Source organism: Anopheles ziemanni, chromosome X (assembly GCF_943734765.1).
Source record: "Anopheles ziemanni chromosome X, idAnoZiCoDA_A2_x.2, whole genome shotgun sequence".
NCBI classification, from domain to species: domain Eukaryota; kingdom Metazoa; phylum Arthropoda; class Insecta; order Diptera; family Culicidae; genus Anopheles; species Anopheles ziemanni.
In genome coordinates this window covers 12510392-12530566 of record NC_080707.1, presented here as the reverse complement: position 1 = coordinate 12530566, position 20175 = coordinate 12510392, and the positions used below count along the sequence as shown (strand labels likewise).

The following is a 20175-nucleotide window of genomic DNA, read 5'->3' as shown; positions in this document are numbered from 1 at the left end:
ACACCTACCTTCGATGTGGTATACAGCCGGAACTAGGGCGGTGACTGTGGTTTTTGTCACATTGGCGGGAAAAAAACATTTCTGGTGCGTAGGTCTTCCTGTTATGAGATTTTCGTTTCCGTAGTACTAATACCTGATAGTTTAGGTGTTTGGGACTGTTTTGGATGATATTGACGCAACACCTCTGATATTGGATATCAAATAGATAGCAATTGGCTGCAAAAAGGAAACGATTACATATTTATTCATAAACCATACCTTAAATAATACGTTATGTGTAAGACTTCTGCGGCTTATATCCTGGTATTGTTAGCTTGTCAAACATGGCAGTCTTTGCTTCCAGAACTGAGGTACCTTCGTAGATGACAGTGTTGTTCGAATAGGCTTACAACCACCAGTGACGACAGCGAAGAAAAATATTGACCTCAGAGATCTGAACGTCCAGATCAGTCACGCTTGTAGATGCGTATCTTGAGCCCATCTTTGGTGCGCATCACCAGGTCGCCGTAGAGTACGAGATCTTCCCGCCGGTGGACCGCCTCGATGCGGTAGTGGCGCACCACGGCCGAAAGTACGGCCTTCTCCTCCAGTGCGCCAAACTTCTGGCCGATGCAGTTCCGCGGTCCAGCGCTGAACGGGATGAACGCGTACGGATGCCGGCCGGCACTGTTTTCTGGCAGGAAGCGGTCCGGGTAGAACTTCTCCGGGTTTGGAAAGTACTCGGGATCGCGGTGGAGCTGGTACAGCATGATCACCGCGTTGGTGCCGGCTGGGATATGGTACCCGTCGACGTCCACACTGGTGACCAGGGAGCGCGACAGCATCGGGATGCTCGGGAAGAGGCGCAGGCTCTCCTTGATGCAGCACTCCAGGTACTTCATCTCGTTGAGCTCCTGCATGGTCGGGAAGCGCTCCCGGTCGCCACCCATGATGGTGTCGATCTCCGCATGGACCCGCTCCTGCACCGTCGGCTCCGTCCCGAGCAGATACAGGATCCAGCCGAGAGCCGTCGCCGTTGTATCGTGCCCACCCAGGATGAACGTGTCCACCTCCTCGCGTATGTCGGCATCCGTCAGCAGCTGACCGTCCTCCGAAAGCTCCAGCAGCAGGTCCAAAAAGGCTAGCTGCTTCTTTCCCACCAATTCCTCCGTTTCCTCCACCTGCCGCTCGGCGTTTCGCTTCCGCTCCCTGTACATCTCCCGGCGCTCACTGATCATGCGGTAGGCGAAATCGTGCAGCACCTTCAGACAGCGTTCGTGCTCCGCGTACGCCTTGGTGAACCGGAATATGAAGTCCGGGCGCAGCCAGAATTTCTGCAAGCGATCGAGAATGATTTCCGCTATCCTATCCGCGCGAGAGAAACGAAACGTCAGCTCAGCTTCCACACTTTCCACATGCTGTTCGATATCACTTACTTTTCGTGTGCTTTGACGTATGCCGAGTCGGACTGCTCCAGTGCGTGAATGGGGAAACCCATGGCTGTCTCTGCAACGGCAAAAGGAATCGATTAAGGGTGGCTGGGGTGAAACGCACCTTTCTCAACCTCTTATGAAATACGCGAAAAAAGTAGTCACCCTTGCAGGGTGAACTAAAATATGGTCAACCTGTGAGTCTCACCAGTTTAGACTGGTTCTGATGCAATTTTCCTGACTACTCAGCTGAGGATTCATAAGGCACAACACGTTTGATAACTTATTAGTTTCCCTTAATGGGTGTATATTACCCCACGAACCCCTACATCCATTATGTAACACTGCGACGCAAAACCCGTTTTTTTGTGTTTCCTGTCGCCAGTAACACTCAACGCATATCGTGACTAGTTTTAAATTAACTCTTTCACGCACGAAGTGTCATAGAACAGAGGAGAATCGCCCACCGAAGCATACTTCTAACCTGCGACTTCTCGTATCAATGTAGCGAATTGTGTTGGATAAGGTTATAGTGGACTTTATTTTCACATTGTCATAAAACTTTAGTACTCCCTTTCCTTCCATTTTTATCCTGGAATTTTGAACAGCTGCACAACGGTATGGAAATATAGGATTAAAAGAATCTAGAAAGTCATAACCAGTATCTGAAATCCATGGCTCTACAAGCAATAAAGAACAGATTTGTCAGATCGTATCTCTTTTTAGCTGATTCGATGGAACCCCAAGCAATGATTGATTAGATAGGAATACTGGAGAAGCAACCTTACCGCAGATGATGTCCAGCGAGGTCAGGGTGGCGTAGATCGTGCAGTCGAACCCATCCCGGTTGCCGAGCTGCTTCGCCAGCTGCCGGACCAGCACCGTGCTCTGCTTGTTGAACACCTCGACGAAGTTGGCCAGTATCTTGAAGTGGAATGTCGGCGTCAGCAGCTTCCGGCGCAGGTGCCACTTGGCGGCGTGGCTCGTCAGCAGACCGGTGCCAATCCACGGCTTCAGCAGATCGTAGTCGCGCCCTTTCTCGATATTTTTCGAGCTCGAGAGGATCTTCTGCAGTAGGGCGAGGGAGCCGGGAATGAAATATTAGCGTCAAACTGAGTGGCTGGCGAAGCGAAACCCGCTCACAAGAACGAAACAATTAGCATACCTCTGCTACGGTGGCTTTTGAAATGAGAACGTATGGCTTGAGGCCGGCCCACACGCGGTTGAATCCTTGTCGGCGCCCGTACAGCTTCCTGGCACCGGTGATCACGTTGAACATCTCTGCGCGTGCGGGTTATACAATAAAGAAATGAATAAACCAAAGCGCATCAACTGCATTGCATTCCGTGGCGTCACCCGCATTGGGAGCTTTTGATCCTCTTCGCGCCTAAATGTATGCAATTGGACTGCATGGTTCGTTTTTCGAAAAGGTAAGTACCAGCGTTTCTTGACGTTACAGACCTGAAGACCGAGACAAGATCAACAACTTGCTCTGGACCGCCCCAATCCAGGCGTGAAAGAAGAGATTCACGGAAGAGCGGGTTCAAAGGGAGTCGTAAAGTGCTATACTGGGAAGGCAAACGATCCAGGTGACCTCCACCTCCGTGGGAGGGGGAAGGTGGATCGTCGCTAATGACCATAAATGATGCCGCCGAGCATAATCCGTCCACCGGCGGGTAAGCCGCGAGCAATCACTTCCTTGACAGGTCGGTGGCGTGAATGAACTCATCGGGCTGAACTTCCCCGGGCGTTAAAGGAATTAAATAAGCATCAGAGTACACCAACTAAAGAAAGTACGAAGTATACGGCGACGCCTTGTAAGCTTGCTGTGCAACTCCTCAGATATCGCATATTGTAGGTTGATTTGTGAGGAGTTGGTATCACCGAGTCCACCGACGAAAGACATTTAAAATGTTAATTGATTTTACTCCGAAATTGGCCAAGGACTGCCTTTAAAAACATCATCTTAGTTCTTGCGCCCAAGTCATAAGGCTCATAAGTGTTCCGCAATTCCGTGCCCAAGGCCGAGGAAAAGTATTAATCAAGAAAGCAGACGTCGGAATCCCGCCCCCTTGGTCCGAGGTGTGTCCTTGGGCGGAAGGCAAGGCCATCGACGCCCGATCAGGAGGCGAAGAGATGTAATCAGGTGCTTGCAGCATCCGTTCACTTTATCCCAAAAACTGACTGGTACCCACGTTCGGTGCCCTTTGCGAACGGTGGGTTGATGGTTTGCGGCGATTTGCGTATCACTTAGTCAAGGTACTGACATACTCTGACATTGGGTGGCTTGTGCCCTAGATAACCAAAGTCTAGCCTGTAGGTGGATCGCCACCGTTTGACGTTCCGATCCGTTAGGGAGCTAATCGCTAGGTAATGATGCTGATATTCCTTCCCTTCCCCGCACGGTCCCCTCCTCCGGAGCGGACGATTTATGGATGCGCGTTTTTAAATAATTGGTCCTAAAAATATGCAGCACTCTGGCTGCAGGTTGACGAAATTCGGCGCCATTTCTCCACACACACACACACACCAAGCACACTTCGATAAATGGCAACCAATTATCCTCGACACCTTGTGCTCCTCTCTCTCTCTCTCATTCCCTCTCACTCACTCGTTGTTTGGTTCACTACGCTCACACACTACGCAGCGCGATCTCCGATGGATTAGAAAATCAAATTAATTATGCCGTGCAGTTGCACTTATTTGACGGATGGCGCGACTGTTTTTGTGCGACGCCCAGCGTACCTCGGCTCATTAGTTAGGCAGCGAAGCAGTCGAGGGCGGAGGAAGCGCGTAGCAGGGGGGGAGTCCATCATCATTAGTCACGCCTGACGGATGTACGGCCGAAATTCTCCGCCCCCCCGGGAGTCACGTCCGGAGCTGGCGACATCGGAGGCAGGCTGTTTCTAAGGGCAGGCTGCTCGCGGGTAAGACTAATGTTCACGCAGATGCGTAGAAAGCGCGAGAACTCTGGACCACGAGCCTTGCGGAGACATGGGCTACAATTTAATAACCCCCAAAACAACCCAGCACGCGAAACCTGACGGATGGCGTGGAGCCGATTCCTGGGGCGGGTACGATTCACCCGAGTGGCTCGAACTCTGGTGACGCAAAACGAGCAAACGTGATAATTTATAGTGCCTCGGTGTCGGTCGGTTGGCAAGGCTAAATGGACGGTACGGTGGCCCGAAAAAAAGGTTGACGCGAACAACCGATCCATCGCCGTCAGAGGTGAAGCACTTGGCCGGAGGCAGGAAGCAAACATTGAAGGCAAAATAAATGTCCTCCCATTTCCGAGGAATCCAAGTCGGGAGATGAGCCGGTTTCGCAGAGAGATTTGGATGAAGTGATTCCACTAATAAACACGCACACAGACACACTCATACACCATCGCACCATGTAATCAGAAGAGCAATGTGATCCGATTTTAATACCACACAGCTGCTTCCTGTTTTGATCGATGAGTGTTGATTGAAGTAAAGCGGCTTTCGGGGTCATGACTGTTAGTACTGCGACCTGCTTCGCACATTAGAACCTCATGAGTTCAACTACGCGCTAATTGGTGCTTACCATCGCGATCAACCAGCCACTGCAGACTGTTGCCCAGCAGGGGCAGGGCGGCGGGGCCGGGTATGCGGTCGATGTGTTTGACCAGCCGCGACCTCTGCCGGTAGACGATGGCGCAGGAGACGGCCAGGGCGAGCAGCACGATCCAGCTCGTGGGCGACACGAGCAGGAAGGCTCTCGGTATCGGGCGGCTCCACAACGGTTCCGTCCCGGCCAGAACACTCTCCAGCGTCATGGGTCTTTCCCTAGCGATCCTTTCGCTCGAAAGGGTTGGAGAATCACCCGTCAACACGTTATCGTTCACACGCACACCACACACAGTGTACACCGCGTATTTGATCGTACTTTTAGCACTAGACAGGCGGTGGCACCGTCCACTCCGCAAACCGAACTGAGGAGCTCGCTCCTGGGTGGTATTTTTCCCTAGCTCGGGGGGATCTTCAGTTTTGGGGACAGATCTTCTTCACACCTCACCAGCTCCGGACACACTAAGCGGAGGCGAACCCTCGGCGTTCGCATTTATATACAGGCGTTCATCTTCAGCGCATCACAGCGCGGGCACGAACAAACTCGCACACCTGCGGAAGCGCCGAGCAGAATCTCTAATGGCGCCGGGAAGTGTTACGATGCGTTACGGGCGTCACCAAAGATCCGCGATCCTACTCTGTTCGCACATTTCGCCGAGGTTTGTTTTTCTTCTGCGGTGTGTGTTCGGGGTTCTATTCTTCAGGGAGCTCTAACGCGATGGCGATGTACCGAACGGGTTCCTCCGGCGGCGGTGTCTTGCTGGCTAATGAAGTGGTCCGAAAAAACGCCCAATCCTGCGAGCGAGCGGGTCCCGGGAGCCTCGGATGCCTTTCACAATATTTCTTAACGCCGACCTTGCGACTTGCACAATGTGGGATTGCAATTTCGGCAAGCCCCGTCGAGTGTTTCGCACTGCACTTGCACTCAGCGAACATGCGCGTTCGGCCTGTTGTTGACCGTTCACTGACATTGGTACGGCGGGTTGACACAGACCCCTCCGCCTGCGCACGCATTCCCGGACGATGCCGAAACGGGGGACGGCCCGGACGCCGAAGTAACACTAGCCGAGGGTGTACCATCATGCTCGGGATGACGTGTTGGATGTAAACGCTCCCGGCAGGGAGGGAGAAAAACAACCAGCCCGAACCGTTACATGGTGAACGCACGCGCCCGCTAGCCGGTGAAGGTCGCCATCGACATTTTGGGAAGGAAGATGCGAACCTGGTGAACTTGAGCCGAACACCAGCTCGGTGGCTGTCTACCTGCCAGATGCGAAACTGGGATAAACCAGAGCTTATCGAATTGGGTCGCGGATAGGTTGTTGGGTTTGAATTTTTATTTTTAAACCCCTTCAAATATCCCTTTGAACGATAATTTATCAAACCGTTGTCATAAATGATTTATACTTGCATGCTTGATGACGTCATTTTACAAGAATGACCTTCACGGTATTCCATCTATTAAATTAGTTGTATTAGTTGATGGATCGAAATCGACATTGCACAAAAGTTCTTAAATAAACATCACTGTAGATTAATATTATCTTGTTAATTAACACTTTGACAAGCCGTGTTATCCAAAACGATGACAGCAACATTAGTTCTAAAAATCTTTTGCTCAAAAATAAATGAAAATGAACTATAAAAACTATAATAATATCAAAAACACTTTTTTTGGGAAGTTAAGTCTTTGCGTGACCTTCGAAAACGGTCTGTTTAATAAATGTTATGGACCAATGTTATCAAAAAGGAATGTACTAAAAACGCTTGGCAGTCAACGTGTTAAATGAATAAAACACATGGCTTTAATTAAGGGATAACTCTAATGAAAGTTGTTCCAAGTAATTAATCTCCGAATTTTTTGTGCTAAACTATCGATTCCGTTTCAATCCGACCCAGTTTGATTCGATTCCGACCCAGTTTGATCTGCGGCAAAGTGTAAACCCCTGTACCATTCACGAAAACAGGAGATAAAGGCCTGACGTTGGCCGAATACGGCCAGTGTGATAACGTTTCCTAGTTAATTGCTTTTATTGTGTCCTTCGGTGGCTTCGGTGCGTCGGTAAAGTTTCATTTCGCCCCCCCATTTCTCGAGTCACTGTTACTTCATCGTGGGTTTAAAGGTTTGCAAATTTTCTTCGTATTACACATTCGGTGCATCTGCCAATTTTCGGTTGTATGTAAAAAAGGCACACAAACGGTTTCACTGTACCATTTCAATGTACTTTTATTTTGAGTAAAATATATATCTGAAACGTGAAGTGTTTTAGTCATTTAACATAGTGAGAATAACAACTCTTTTTAGAGATTTGAATCAAACTGAACAAAACATGATGATTAGAATGTTTTAGTTCCTCTGTTGTGATTGAAAACTTGAAAAATGAGTTACTAACAGCGATTCGTATAGTGAATAATAATAGTGAATCTCAACCAGATGCAAACACATTATGAGCATACTTTCCCTCTAGTCTATTCTACTATTATGGGATTCGAGCCCCTGCTTGAGATTCGAATCCCTAATTGTTATTCGATTCCTTGCACGAGTTCAACACTCTGTGGGGATTCGAATCGCTGTGGTGACTAGCAACTCTTTTACTTACTCATTCATTTGATCGGCATTAGAATCCTTGTAAATGATTCAAATAAAGAAGAGTTACGAAAACAATGCGCGAGGATTTAAATCAATCAGTTCAAAAGTAAGATGCACATCACTCATACGAAAAGCTCTATTTTTACAGAAAGGTTTTATTACAAACAACTCACATGGGAAGGTAAATAATCCGATCAACACCTTATAAAATGAACACAAAAAGAAAAATCCTGTTTGGAATTCGAATTCGAAAATAAAAAGAATGAAATAATAGAAGTCCTACAGATAACTAATTAAATTTTTTGGAATTGTCCCTTACTTGTTATTATATTCACTGGATAAGTTGGTTTCTAACGTTGTAAACATTACAAACTTAACAAACAAAGTTAATTTGACTCAAACTTCCATTTTTCATTCGTACGAAAGCTTGTTTTCTTCATTCTTTAAACAATACAAAGTAATTGAAATGCATCATGTATATTCTCATTTCTCTACCAGATCATTGCTGAGAAGAAATGTTTCGTACATCTTGCCGCTTTTGGTGGATTTACTATATTTGGCCATTAATGAGTTAATTAGCTCGGCGGGCTGGGGAAAGACTTGTCCGTTTTGGAATAATTGAACTAAATGTAATGTATAAGACGTCGAGGAGTGTCCCTTGTTCAGCTTTGGTAGGTAGTTGTCAATCAAATGCAGGTATTTTATAATACGCCTGATTTTATCATTCGATTCCTTATGTCGTAACCAAGAGTGGCAACTTTCAATTCTTTAATGTTGTGTGTTCTTTAAAAACTGTACGCAACGCCTGTGCATGTGAGTGTGAGATAAATAAAACTAGTACAAAAACCGAAAAGAACGAGATTCAGAGCCGACTGTTTTTGGAAACAAAATCTTGTCGGTAAAAGAGTTGCCGAGCGTTCTGGAGCTGGTTGATCTACGTTGTTGTTTGTAGCTTGTTCGTATGCCCTTTTAAGGTTTTCACCCCTGATAAGGGAAAACGCAACAAAGTTTTAATGTGCAACAACGGTGTTGTATTTCCATATACCAAAGCTTGCAAGTTATTGTTTTTCTGGATCAACCGACTCTCTGAAGCTTGCATATATTCAGGCGCTGATAGGTGTTTTTTGTGCGAAAGCTCTCATCTAGAGCTTTACCGAGCTCTGATACTGATGGCGTTTGAGCACGTGTTGAAGCGACCACGTGTTTTGGACTATCAACGTCTTTTCAAGCGGGGTTCTTGCTACACATTATATAAGAAATCGAAGTTAAAAACTAACGCATATAATGAAGATGTTGGATAGTTATTTATATTTATTCAGTTCCCGATTCCGACCATAGTGTGGTTTTCCTTAGTGGGTTTACTCTGTTTTGTACTCGTATCACCTCGTCCCTCGTATGTGTTGACCTGTACTGAGGAGAAATTCTGTGTCCAATTCACACTGTACTCTTGCCCTTTCCCGGGAGTTTCCCTGAAACACGCGCTCAGCGCGTAGTACGAGTGGTTGCAGTAGCAGGTAATACTGAAACGATGGGCTGGACGTTAAAGCTATCGAACGTTAAACGTCGAGGGAGGGGTTGCAGCTCAGGTGCGCTGGTGGAGCCGCACTCGGAGACCATCCTTGGGGCGGAGCACGAGGTCGCAGAGCAGCTGGACGTCCTCGCGCCGATTGACGGCCTCGACGCGGTACTTCCGCAGCACGGCCGAGATGACCGACTTCTCCTCGAGGATGGCGAACTTCTGGCCGATGCAGTTCCGCGGTCCGGCACTGAACGGGATGTACGCGTACGGATGGCGCCCGGCGCAGCTCTCCGGTAGGAAGTTGTCCGGGTTGAACTTGTCCGGGTTGGAGAAGACGGTCGCGTCGCGGTGCAGCTCGTACACGACGATCATGGCGGTAGTTCCTGCCGGGATGGTGTAGTTCTCGACGCGCACGTCCTCCGTCAGGCGCCGCCCGATCACCGGGATGCTCGGGTACAACCGCAGTCCCTCCTTGATGCAGCACTCCAGGTACTTCATCTCGTTGAGCTCGGCCATTGTCGGCCGGCGCTCGCGATCGCCGCCCATCACCGCATCGATCTCCGCGATGGCGCGCTCCTGGATCGCTGGATCGGCTCCGAGCAGATAGAGGATCCAGGCCATGGCTGCCGCCGTCGTGTCGTGGCCGCCGATGATGAACGTGTCCACCTCCTCGCGAATCGCCAGGTCCGACAGGCCCGAACCCTCCAGCAGCAGGTCCAAAAACGCAAGCTGCTTCTTCTTGTAGCCCGTGTCCTCCTCCTCTCCCTCGTTATTGTTGTTGCTGTTGCTCTCTGCCTGCAGCTCCTTGCGACGGCGCAACTCCTCCTTACGTTCACGCACGACCCGATCGGAGAAGGTGTGCAGCACCTTCAGGCACTCCTGGTGCTTACGGAACTCGCTCGTTCGCTTGAACACAAAGTCGGGATGTAGCCAGATCTTCTGAAGCCGATTACGTATCACTTGGCCGATCCTATACGAAGGAGAAAACCCCGAAATAACGTTAGAATGTCGAAGTTCTGGCGCGGTAGTATTCCAATGGGTACTCAACTGTTTATGCGCCCGAACATACTCGGAGTTGGCGTTTTGCTGGGCATATACCGGGCAGCCCATAGCCGTTTCTAGAAGAAAAGGGAAAGTTGAGTTGTAGAATCATAGATATACAAGAGGTTTCCCAAGCCTAAGTCTTAAACAGGACTATAAGAATTTGAGGCTAAATAGGAAAAGGAAGATTAGGTTTATGTTAGAGCAGCGGATAAGAATTTGAAACTATGAAGGAAACGGAAGGGTTGAGTTGAAAGCATAGACATACAAAAGGTCTCCTCGGCAAAGTCTTTGCGCAGAAAAAGGTTTATATCATATCTTCAAAAACTAAAACAGAATTTCAATAATTTGAGGCTGTGAAGGAAAGAGAATGTTGAGTTCAGATAAGATAGCAGAGATCTCCCAAGTCAAGTTTTAAACGGAACTTTGCAAATTTGAGGTTAGGAAGGAAGGATAAGTTCAAGACAGAGGCAGTGGAGAGGTAATCTCACCTAAGCATTAAATTTATGCAGAAATAGATTTCTTTCAAATCTTCAGAAACTTAAACAGAACTGTACAAATTTGAACCTTTGAGGAAAAAGGAAGGTTGAGTTCAGAGAAGCAAAGTCTTTTCAATTTTTATAAAATCGTCAGAAACTAAAAAAGGAACGTAGATGTTTGAGGCTAATAAGGAGAGACATTCAAGAGGCCTCACCTTTTCACAGGTCTAAAAGCTTAAAAAACGAATACAGAACTTTATCTTTGAAGCTATGAAGGAAAAGGGAAGGTTGTGTTCAGAGCAGAGACATAGAAGAGACCTTACCCAAGGGGAAGTATTTTAAATCGTTTCAAGCCTTCACAAAGCAGGGCTACAAAATGTTTGCTTACCGCAGAAAATATCCAGTGCACAGAGGGTGACGTACGGCACGATGTTGAAGCCCTCCGGGTGGACCTGCGCCTGCTCGCCCAGCTTCTCGATCAGCACGTCCGCCTGGTTCTGGAAGATGGTCACGAAGTCCGACAGGATCTTGAAGTGGAACGCCGGCGTCAGCGACTTCCGGCGCGGATGCCAGATGTGACCGGGCGACGTAAGCAGCCCGTTACCGAGCCACGCCTTCATGTACTCGTAGTCGTTGCTCTTCTCCACCAGCTTCGGGTTGCTCAGAATCGGCTGCAAACAATCCAGAGATCCAGATGTGATTAAATGTGGGTCAGGTGATAGCTAGATTCATCAATCTGAATAACTCTTTGCACCTTATTGGCGGATCTGAGACATTGACTGAGTGATTCATGAACCATTAGGGGTTCATAGTTTATGATTGTGTTACCATATCCTCGAATGACTAGAGTTTCATTAATATTTGTTGAATCATTCAAAGCTTGTCAAAGTTTGAATGTTTGAAAATTAATATAAATGAATCTCGCCAAATGGTTTACAAGACGAATGAAACACACACACACACCCAGTGAAATGTTACTCTCGCGGAGCCCAAACATCTTCTTGCCCCTCCCTTGTGCCCATCCGCTTGCTGCCCGGGGCGCCTCGCCCAAGGTGAAGGTGGTATTTATTATCCGATTTTCCATGTCAATTTTCCTCGAAATTGGAGTAACGGCTCACGGACAAAAATGCCATCATGGCCGCGTCGATGAACTCGACGAACGCCGCGAAGCGAGCGGACGCTGGAAAACGCCCGCGGCGTAAATTGATAGTACCTGCCCCGGCTGGCGATGGAAAATGGTGTTGGTGTTTTCTTCCAGCGTTCGCCGATCGCGAGTGCGTGACCTTCGGCGCGGGGAGGCCGCATTTTCGTCACGCCGGCATTCATCGCAAACAATAATCCGTGGCGCGGCGGAATCGAATCGGATCGCGGCTCTGCCAGCCGAATTAAAGATCGGGTAGACGGTCAACAAGCAGCAGCAACAACAGCAAAACAAAAACCGACGCTCAGTTTAAAAACCAATGCGTGGACAATTTGCGCCTTGTGATGCATGCGCGCTTTTGCATTTGCTGCAAGGTTTTCAATTTCAATCTATAATATTGTTATTGTTTTTACCAACGGCTTCTTTTACTTTTTCGACCCATCATTTCCATTCAGTCAGCGTTACCTACTAACGTTGCGAGTGATTATGTTTCCCGGTGGAATGACCGCCATGGGCGAATTATTTTTTGACACACTTCGCACGATTTGCTGAGTTTGTTTAGGCATGCGATGTGTTGTGCTGACCTTTGGAATTATAACACAGTGTTTTTCGAGAGGATTTAACAAACTACAATGTTTAACAAATAATATGTTTTAAAGACGTTTGTTTATAATGGGTATAAACAATATCAAATATAATTTTTATGTTTAGTACTGGTACCTTCAAGACTTTGGATTGTTAATTATTCGCCAGTTTGATTTACGTTTTAAACCATTGTTTGTTTTAATTACCATTACTATAAATCAATTGATAGCTAAGAGTCGATGAAATTTTGACAGTCAATTTTTATTATTTGATTCACATCTTGTCTCTCGTCATCAGAACGTCGTTGGAAGTATATTGAAGAAAAGTTTAGCAGAATTCGCTGCTTACAAACATTTGTGTTACAAAAAATGTTCGTTCCTAATCGTTTCGTGTCAATTCGGCTCAGAAAAGAATTCCCGATCGATAATATAAAGGCCAAAAAAGGGAATTACAGCGATCAGCTGACTGGTCGTTGGGAGCCAAGCGATCGATGACCCCTGACTTCTGCAATCGACACCGGGACGAAGGTATGAATAAGGCATGCTAGGGCAAAATGTTCCACAAAATATACGAATAAGAAGCAGTTATTCGGAATAATTAATTTAAGTACTTTTTTCTTCGCTCGCGTTAGGACGAATCTCAACAGAGTTATTTAATCTAACTCTTCATTTCACAATATTTAATGGAAAATGTACGTTCTTTGCGGGAAGATTTCGACGACAGAAAATAAGGGTATGAAGGTATTTCTTTTACCTTTTTAGATTGTATTCAGGAAAAAAAAGTTCAACAATAATAAATTTCAAATTGACCAACATCAAGCTTACTTTGACAAGAATTGTACTCATTATTGTGTTTAACTACTTGATAAAATATCTCAAATATTGCGTGCAATTTCGCACTTGGTGTAGCTCGCTTTAACAAGCTTTTTTAAATCGTTAAAATATGCAAAAAATCTTTATTCTCCCTCACACTTTCGGGTCACTTACCTCCACGGCGGACGCCTTCGAGATGAGCACGTACGGAATTGGTCCGTTCCAGACACGGCTGATGCCGTGACGGCGGCCAAACATTTTCCTTGACGCTATGATGCGATCGAACAGTTCTGCGAAATAAAAATAAAAAAAAAACCCCAATGCAAACATGCAGCAAAAATCATTGAACAAAATAAAATACAGCTGAAAGAATTGTGGGAAGAGTAGGTGTTGATTTGACTAAAAACTATTTGATAACAGTCGGCGTCGTTTTAAATTTCAATTCAACGCACCCCCGGTGAGGTCACAGAGAAAGACCTCGAATCTTCTGTGACGAATTATCTTTTAAACCATTTTATCTTGTCTTTCTTAAATTTATCTCCCTCACCTGACTCCATTATTTATTTAAATTGGCCGTTGCGTTTTAGATTCATTTGCAAATCTCCTTCTGCGGTTCTATTTTCCGCGACGATGGCGACGAAATCGATACGAGCCGCAGACGGATCGGCGCGTCCTCCTGCGTCAGACTTCCCGATCGAGGATGCCGAAAACAAAAACAAAAAACAACAACGAGGGCCTAAACCGCGTTATCTCATGCGCGCTTCCCGTCGCCGAACGAAATCGAAAGTAATAACCAAAACGGGGAGGTTAAAACAAAATAAAACAAAGAGAAAAAAAAACCGGTCGGATCTATGCTGCATTTGAATTTCAATGGTGACCCACATAAAACCGAACACTAAAAGCGTTTGGACTTTGGGTTTCTTTTCGGCCGTTTTCGATATGTTTTAATCCGACCTTTTTTTTCTATTTTGGCTACCTCTGTCTCCCCTACGCCAATGAAGATGGTCCCACGCGCGTGCATTCACACACACGCACGTACACACGCGACCCATGGGAGCTGCACAATGCGCGCGAGCCGGATAAAAACCGGGTGGTGGAATCAAATTAATATGACGAGGTAAAAGTTACAGCGCGGTATCAGCACTTCAGGGTTTCGGCTATGGGCTATCCAGATGCCTGCGTTGCGTAACGGTACGATCGTGGGCCCATCCGGCTTCAGCCTCACGACAACAAGCTCCCAAACGCATTCTCATCTTTGCCCGAGTTTCGATTTCGTTCGGCGAAACGCTCCTCTTTTTTTTCCCCCCAGCATGTTTGAGGAGGTGATGACTTTTTTGATACTCGCAATCTGCTTATTCTGTAACTATGTCGCGTGGCGGATATTGCAGATTTGCAGCACTATCGACATGACACACAGACGAATGATGGATTATCCAAGTCGGTTTGGTTTTGTTTTTGTCCTCATTTTCGGTGATGATACCACAGCCTCGGTACTCTATCTGCTCTTCTTTTCCGACCGTTTAGTGCCTTGACTTCAAAATCCTTCAAAGCAATGCTCACGCTCATGTTTAAGGATAAGCTGGATTGGATATGCCGTCAGATATTGTGACTTTGGATTTGTTGTTATCAAAAGGTTCCAAAATGCTCATTTTTAAGGATAAGCTAATTTGGATAAGCCGTCAGATATTGTGACTTTGGATTTGCCGTTGTCAAAAGGTTCCTAAATGCCCCATCCTGCAAATCTTGAGGAGTTCCAAAACACTTTATTGATTGATCAGATTACAGGAGCTACTAAGAGTTCGATCCATGAGTTAACTTCCTCTGAGTCCTTCTTCCAACACCGTTCGAGTACATTGATTGAGCAGGCGGTAGGCAAGTTGATTGTAGGTCGACGCCCTTACCATCCTTGCAGCCGACGTTGATCTGCAAACCGTTGCCGACGAGCGGCAGGCAGACGGGACCGGGAATCTGGTCGATCAGCTTGATCATCTTGGCCCGGCGTGCCTTGAACGCCAGCATGGCGAGGAAGACGATCGCTAGCATCGCCAGCGTGACCGGCGGAAAGACTGCCATCAGTGTCGTCACCTTCCTGATCGTCCACCGGCCGCCGAATCCGAACCAGTCGTACATGACGTCTGTCTATTTTGGTATGTTTTACGAGTGGACACTTCAACACCGGCTGCCCAATTGTTGTTTGCACAAAGGAAACGGTTTTAATGCTTTTGACAAACGATGTACACACTAAGTCGACATCGCATCGGCACTTGCACTGCACTTTGGAACACACTGACGACAGTTGGCGAGCTGATGGCGAAGGAATCCGATTCGATCGATCGAGAGGGTGTGTTCGTTCGCGCGCACGCACACGCGACACGAAGGATTGGGACGAACTGAGCTCGATGGTTGGCGCGCTCCGACATTTATAACTTTAGGGGACCGCGAGGCCCACCCAGCGGTCCGGCGGTGTGACCTTTGGGTGCGCCGCGGAGGAAACTGGCCCGGTGTGATTACTTCATTTATTGACGGTTCGATTATGGCTGCCGAATTCTTCTTAATGGAACTACTAATACAAACCTAGAACTATCTGCTCCTCCAGACCGAACGGTCTAGTTGACCAAACCAAACCCTCTCTCTTGGAGGAACAAATCCTGAATAAAGATTGTTGATTTTTTGTTGAGAACCAGATCGAGGTTTGCCTATAATATATTCGCAGATACGGAAAGATTCGTTACACTGAATAAATTCTCAAAGAAGAACAGGTGCACTCACAGCGGCAAAACCCCTGAATTCTGATCAGGGAAAGGAGAGGTTCCGGAAATCCAATGGAGAACCCGATCGTTAACTCCGCTTTCCCTGTCTGTTAGCTAATTCCCGTTACTTCTGAGTCCTTCATTCAATCATTCATTCATTCCTGTACTGCAACAGAAGCAGATTGATTTTTCTTGTTAAACTTAACGACCGAACCTTTTCATCCAACATAAATGTCTTGAAAACGTCCTTGATAATTATACATCGATATATTTTGTGTAAGCATCAACAATTACTAGAAATGGTCGGTTTTCAAAATAACATAAATCCAAATGTATCCTCCCAAGAGGTGCATCAGTTTGTTAGGAGATACTATGCTTTTTTGTCCTCGAGCACTTCATTTATCTCCATGAATATTTGCACTCTTTGTAAATAAATCTATAAATACATAAATAAATAATGCTACCAGTAAGTAGTAGCATTCCTTCCTTTCGACAATTCCTCAGAATCTCAAATTTTGTAACACGGGTATTTCAGGTCCGATTTCAGGGTAACGGGTCCAAGTTCTGTTAACCAAGATCTGATAGGATTTGCGATTACACTTGTTCAATAGAAAAAATAGGAGACAACGACTGTAATAAGAAAATATTAAATGCTCAGCACTAACAAGACATCAAATAGAAGCAATAAAAAAGTGAAAAATTGTAATCCAAATTTGATAAAATGTGCTGATGCGCACAAAAGCAGGGAGAGTATTAATTTAAGAGCAACAGTAATACAGAAGATAAATGAACGGATCAAAAGTACTATGGTGAAATCATTGATAGGTAGAGTGAAACACTTGAAAAACAAAAGCGACATTGATCTCAATCTTGTTACTTGTTATTGATTGCTTTACCTACTATCGATTAAATCATTAGGAGAAAACTGTCAAGCAACTGATTAGTAAAACTGAGCTATCTACACCTTAAAAGTGCCTACGAAAAATTGATTTAACTCCCAAACAGTACCTATCTGCACGCCACATCGTTCGACAGTAATAAGCATGAAGTACAACACAAACATAAAACGACAAAACCAATCCTAAACAAAACACCGTTCAGAGGTGGTTTGTTACGGTGTATTGACCGTGGATAGTATCTAACATCGAGCGATTTGTAACAGCGGAACGCACGTACATTGGACGTATCTGAGACGAACGCCATCTGTGGAAGGAGGCGTCGCTTTCAGGGTATGAATGTTTTATGTTTTAAGGTTATGATAATCGTATCAATTTGAATAATTGGAAAGATCCAAGGATTATGTGAGTAAACTATAGCTTGTTATCATAAAAAACAAGTTGGAAATAATACTATTTTATTCTTACCTTCCCTTTATCAACATTCTGGAGTGGGTACTCGGATATCTCTCCGAACTCGGATAACAGAATACTGATTATCTGCGTGTGCAAATAGAAATCTTCTAGAAATTACTGAACATCTTATACACCGTTCTTCATTTAAAAAAAGAAGATTAGTTACCAAACGCTGAAGTTAGCATCAGTGGCGCAGTGGAAGTGGCGACGTGCCTCGCGTAGTTTCGCAATCGTCAGCGGCTTGATCGCTTTCCTATCGGACAGACCATTTTTGATTCGCTTTTAATTATTTGCACCTCGTCACCTGCGGCTGAAATGAGCTGTGAAAAATGTGCTACCCTACCTGTTGTTTTTTTTTTTCTCTCTCCACGGTAGCTATTAATTAGTCGCCGGCATATGTGTTGGTTGTGTTCGAATCGGCCGAAGGATATTGATTACATTTAGATTTCGGGTGTAAGCGCGTCAACGGTCGCCGTGATTTTGCAAGCTCAACTCCACACGCTCGAGTGCTACCCAGGCTCGGCGCGATTTGTCAACGTTCCGCGAATCGATCGATGGCTGATCATTTCTGAGGACCTCGGAACCGGCGGCAGCAAGCTCGATAGTCCTTTGTGGTGACTTGGTTAAGCCCTCTTAAGCTCTGTCATAATATTCCGTAACCGTGTGTGGTCACTGGTTATGACGTTTGAGCTCTTGCGTACAACAAACTAGAAGAGTTTAATTCTGGCCGGAGCTTTTTGTTTACCTTTGACTCGTATTTGATTGAAAACACTGAACCTAAACGCAGGCGGTAGCGGAAAGGCTTCGGAGGTGATGCCTACGCTAGCGCGTGATGGTGGAAATCTACCAGGTTCGATTAGGTTCTAGATGCGGATTACTACCTGTACCCCCTGTTCTGACCTCGTCATGACATGCTACGGGAAATTAGTAAATCGCATTTGCCTGGTAACGTCGACTGGTAATACAATATCCGTGGAAGGTGCCATTTGGTAGACGTTGGTAGTACCGTTTTTGTCTACACAGAAGCGCTTATGTCTTCTCTCGGTCGCCCGATCGAAGGCCTCGTCCAAGGATAAATCGACAACCTAGGCCCGGAACCTCGACCAAGCTGGGCATTTTCCATGCGCTTCTTCCACCGCCTCTAACTTTTTCCCTCTCACTCTCTATCCTACCGGCGACCGAGGCATCAGCAAGGCAAAACAAGCTAGCAAAACAAACCTGAAAATTAATCTCAACACTCGCGCACGCCACCGTTTTCAATCGATGTCGATTGATCGGATTTTAATTAATTTTTCTCCTCCACACGAGCTACGTAGCGTTGGCTCGGTCCAAAAAGCCCCACCAGCTCTCGCTTGTTTTGTGAAACGACCTGACTTGTTGGGTGCCTGCGCTGTAGCGGAACAGTCGACCAAAACAAATGATGAATAAGAGTTGAACCGTTGTAATGGTGGGACACCGAGCCGGGCTGGCTCCGACTATGTTACCGTGGGCAGCTGCAACGATAACGTCGATGAACGGATGTCCACACACCGGTAGGTAGATCATCCACATAGCTCCGATCAGGTTGGGGATAAGTTCCGAGCAAGTGCTCCAAAGAGCAGTCGCCTAAGGCCCACCGGTCGGCCGGTCATATGGAAATGGGTCCGTGGGGAACGTGATGCAAAGCATCGTGTCTCATGTTAAAACGTCACCGTAGTCGCTGACAACCGACGTCGCTAGTCACCCTATGTCTGTGTTTTCAAGGTACCACGAATTTGAGCAGATCGTGCGACCCTATGGCACAATCAATCCGATCGACGACGTAGGGAGAAATGATTAATTTGTCTATCCATCACCCAAAAACCGAGCGATGCCCTCGACATGTTTTGGAGCACAAAACCAACCTGCCTGCAAGGCGGGCCCACCACCTTCTCTAACATCTCCCAGACTCATAGAAAAAGTCTAAACATCTCCCGAACCGACACCGTTAGATCATTCGATGGCGCAATGATGTGACGCGGATTTGACTAAAGTTTGCCTTGTTAAGTAGTAACTCCGTCTAATGTGCTATCAGCAGACGCAGATGGCACAGATGCAGACCCGCAGCGAGAAGGTCAGCGAGCGATCGTGCAGGGCTTGGGCGGCGCTGATTGGAACAGGCAGATTCGGGCGAACTGTGTAGGTCAAGTTCCAGGGATCAATAGACTGTTGCGACGCTGTCCGTGATCCGGCTAATGACGGCTGTCTAATCTCATCATAGCCACGCTTTTTCCATCTTTCTCCTTCTCTTTTGTTTTTTTTTTATTTTTCTTTATTTCCTCTGTATTGTGCTGGGACTGTGTTTACATTCGAAAAGAAAGGGAAGGCTCATACACATTTTTATCCACGTCATTTATTATTATTTTGTAATTACTTTATTATAAACGACGTTCCATTTCCAATTTACCTAAGCCAGAATTTGAGTAGCAGAAGTAAAACAACCTTTTTATTTCATCTAATGCCATTTGTAGTTGACAGGTTTGTTTCCCAAAAATGGAGGTGTCTATGTATTAAGAAGCAATCATATAAGTATGCCAACTGGAAAATAAGAATGTTGAACTCTAGCAACTGCTTTATAAAAAAACAGATGTACACTTTTGTACTACCATATTAAACCTGAGTGAAATAATGCATAGCACGAAGGCTTCAGTAGTGCTGAGAAGCAGGCACTCCCAGCCAATGCAGCGGGTGTAAACTGAACTTGAAGGCGTAAAGGCCGTAACCCTGGCCGAACTACGCCCAAATTTTGAGGCAGATGCAAAGAGATCGAAATTGAAAGCTATTTTCCGTTAGCGTGTCGTCGCGAGAGGAGTCACTCACTCGCGTCAGGCAAAGCCGTCCCATAATCATCTGCGCTACATAATCGCGAGGCTGCCTAAAACAGCG

At 46.3% G+C, this 20175-nt stretch overlaps 2 protein-coding genes across 2 annotated transcripts; both read right to left on the bottom strand.

Annotated features, from left to right (window-relative positions):
• Positions 1-446: 446 nt before the first annotated feature.
• LOC131291089 (cytochrome P450 4c3-like) lies at positions 447-5211 on the bottom strand. The gene is made up of 5 exons (XM_058320280.1): positions 4980-5211; positions 2575-2690; positions 2198-2477; positions 1416-1485; positions 447-1344 (listed from the first exon to the last, which is right to left on the bottom strand). The coding sequence occupies exons 1-5, from the start codon at positions 5209-5211 to the stop codon at positions 447-449; spliced, it is 1596 nt and encodes a 531-aa protein (XP_058176263.1).
• Positions 5212-9174: 3963 nt separating this feature from the next.
• LOC131291088 (cytochrome P450 4c3-like) lies at positions 9175-15299 on the bottom strand. The gene is made up of 5 exons (XM_058320279.1): positions 15071-15299; positions 13344-13459; positions 11020-11302; positions 10160-10229; positions 9175-10081 (listed from the first exon to the last, which is right to left on the bottom strand). Exons 1-5 carry the CDS (start codon positions 15297-15299, stop codon positions 9175-9177), a joined length of 1605 nt encoding a protein of 534 aa, XP_058176262.1.
• Between the last annotated feature and the right edge of the window lie 4876 nt (positions 15300-20175).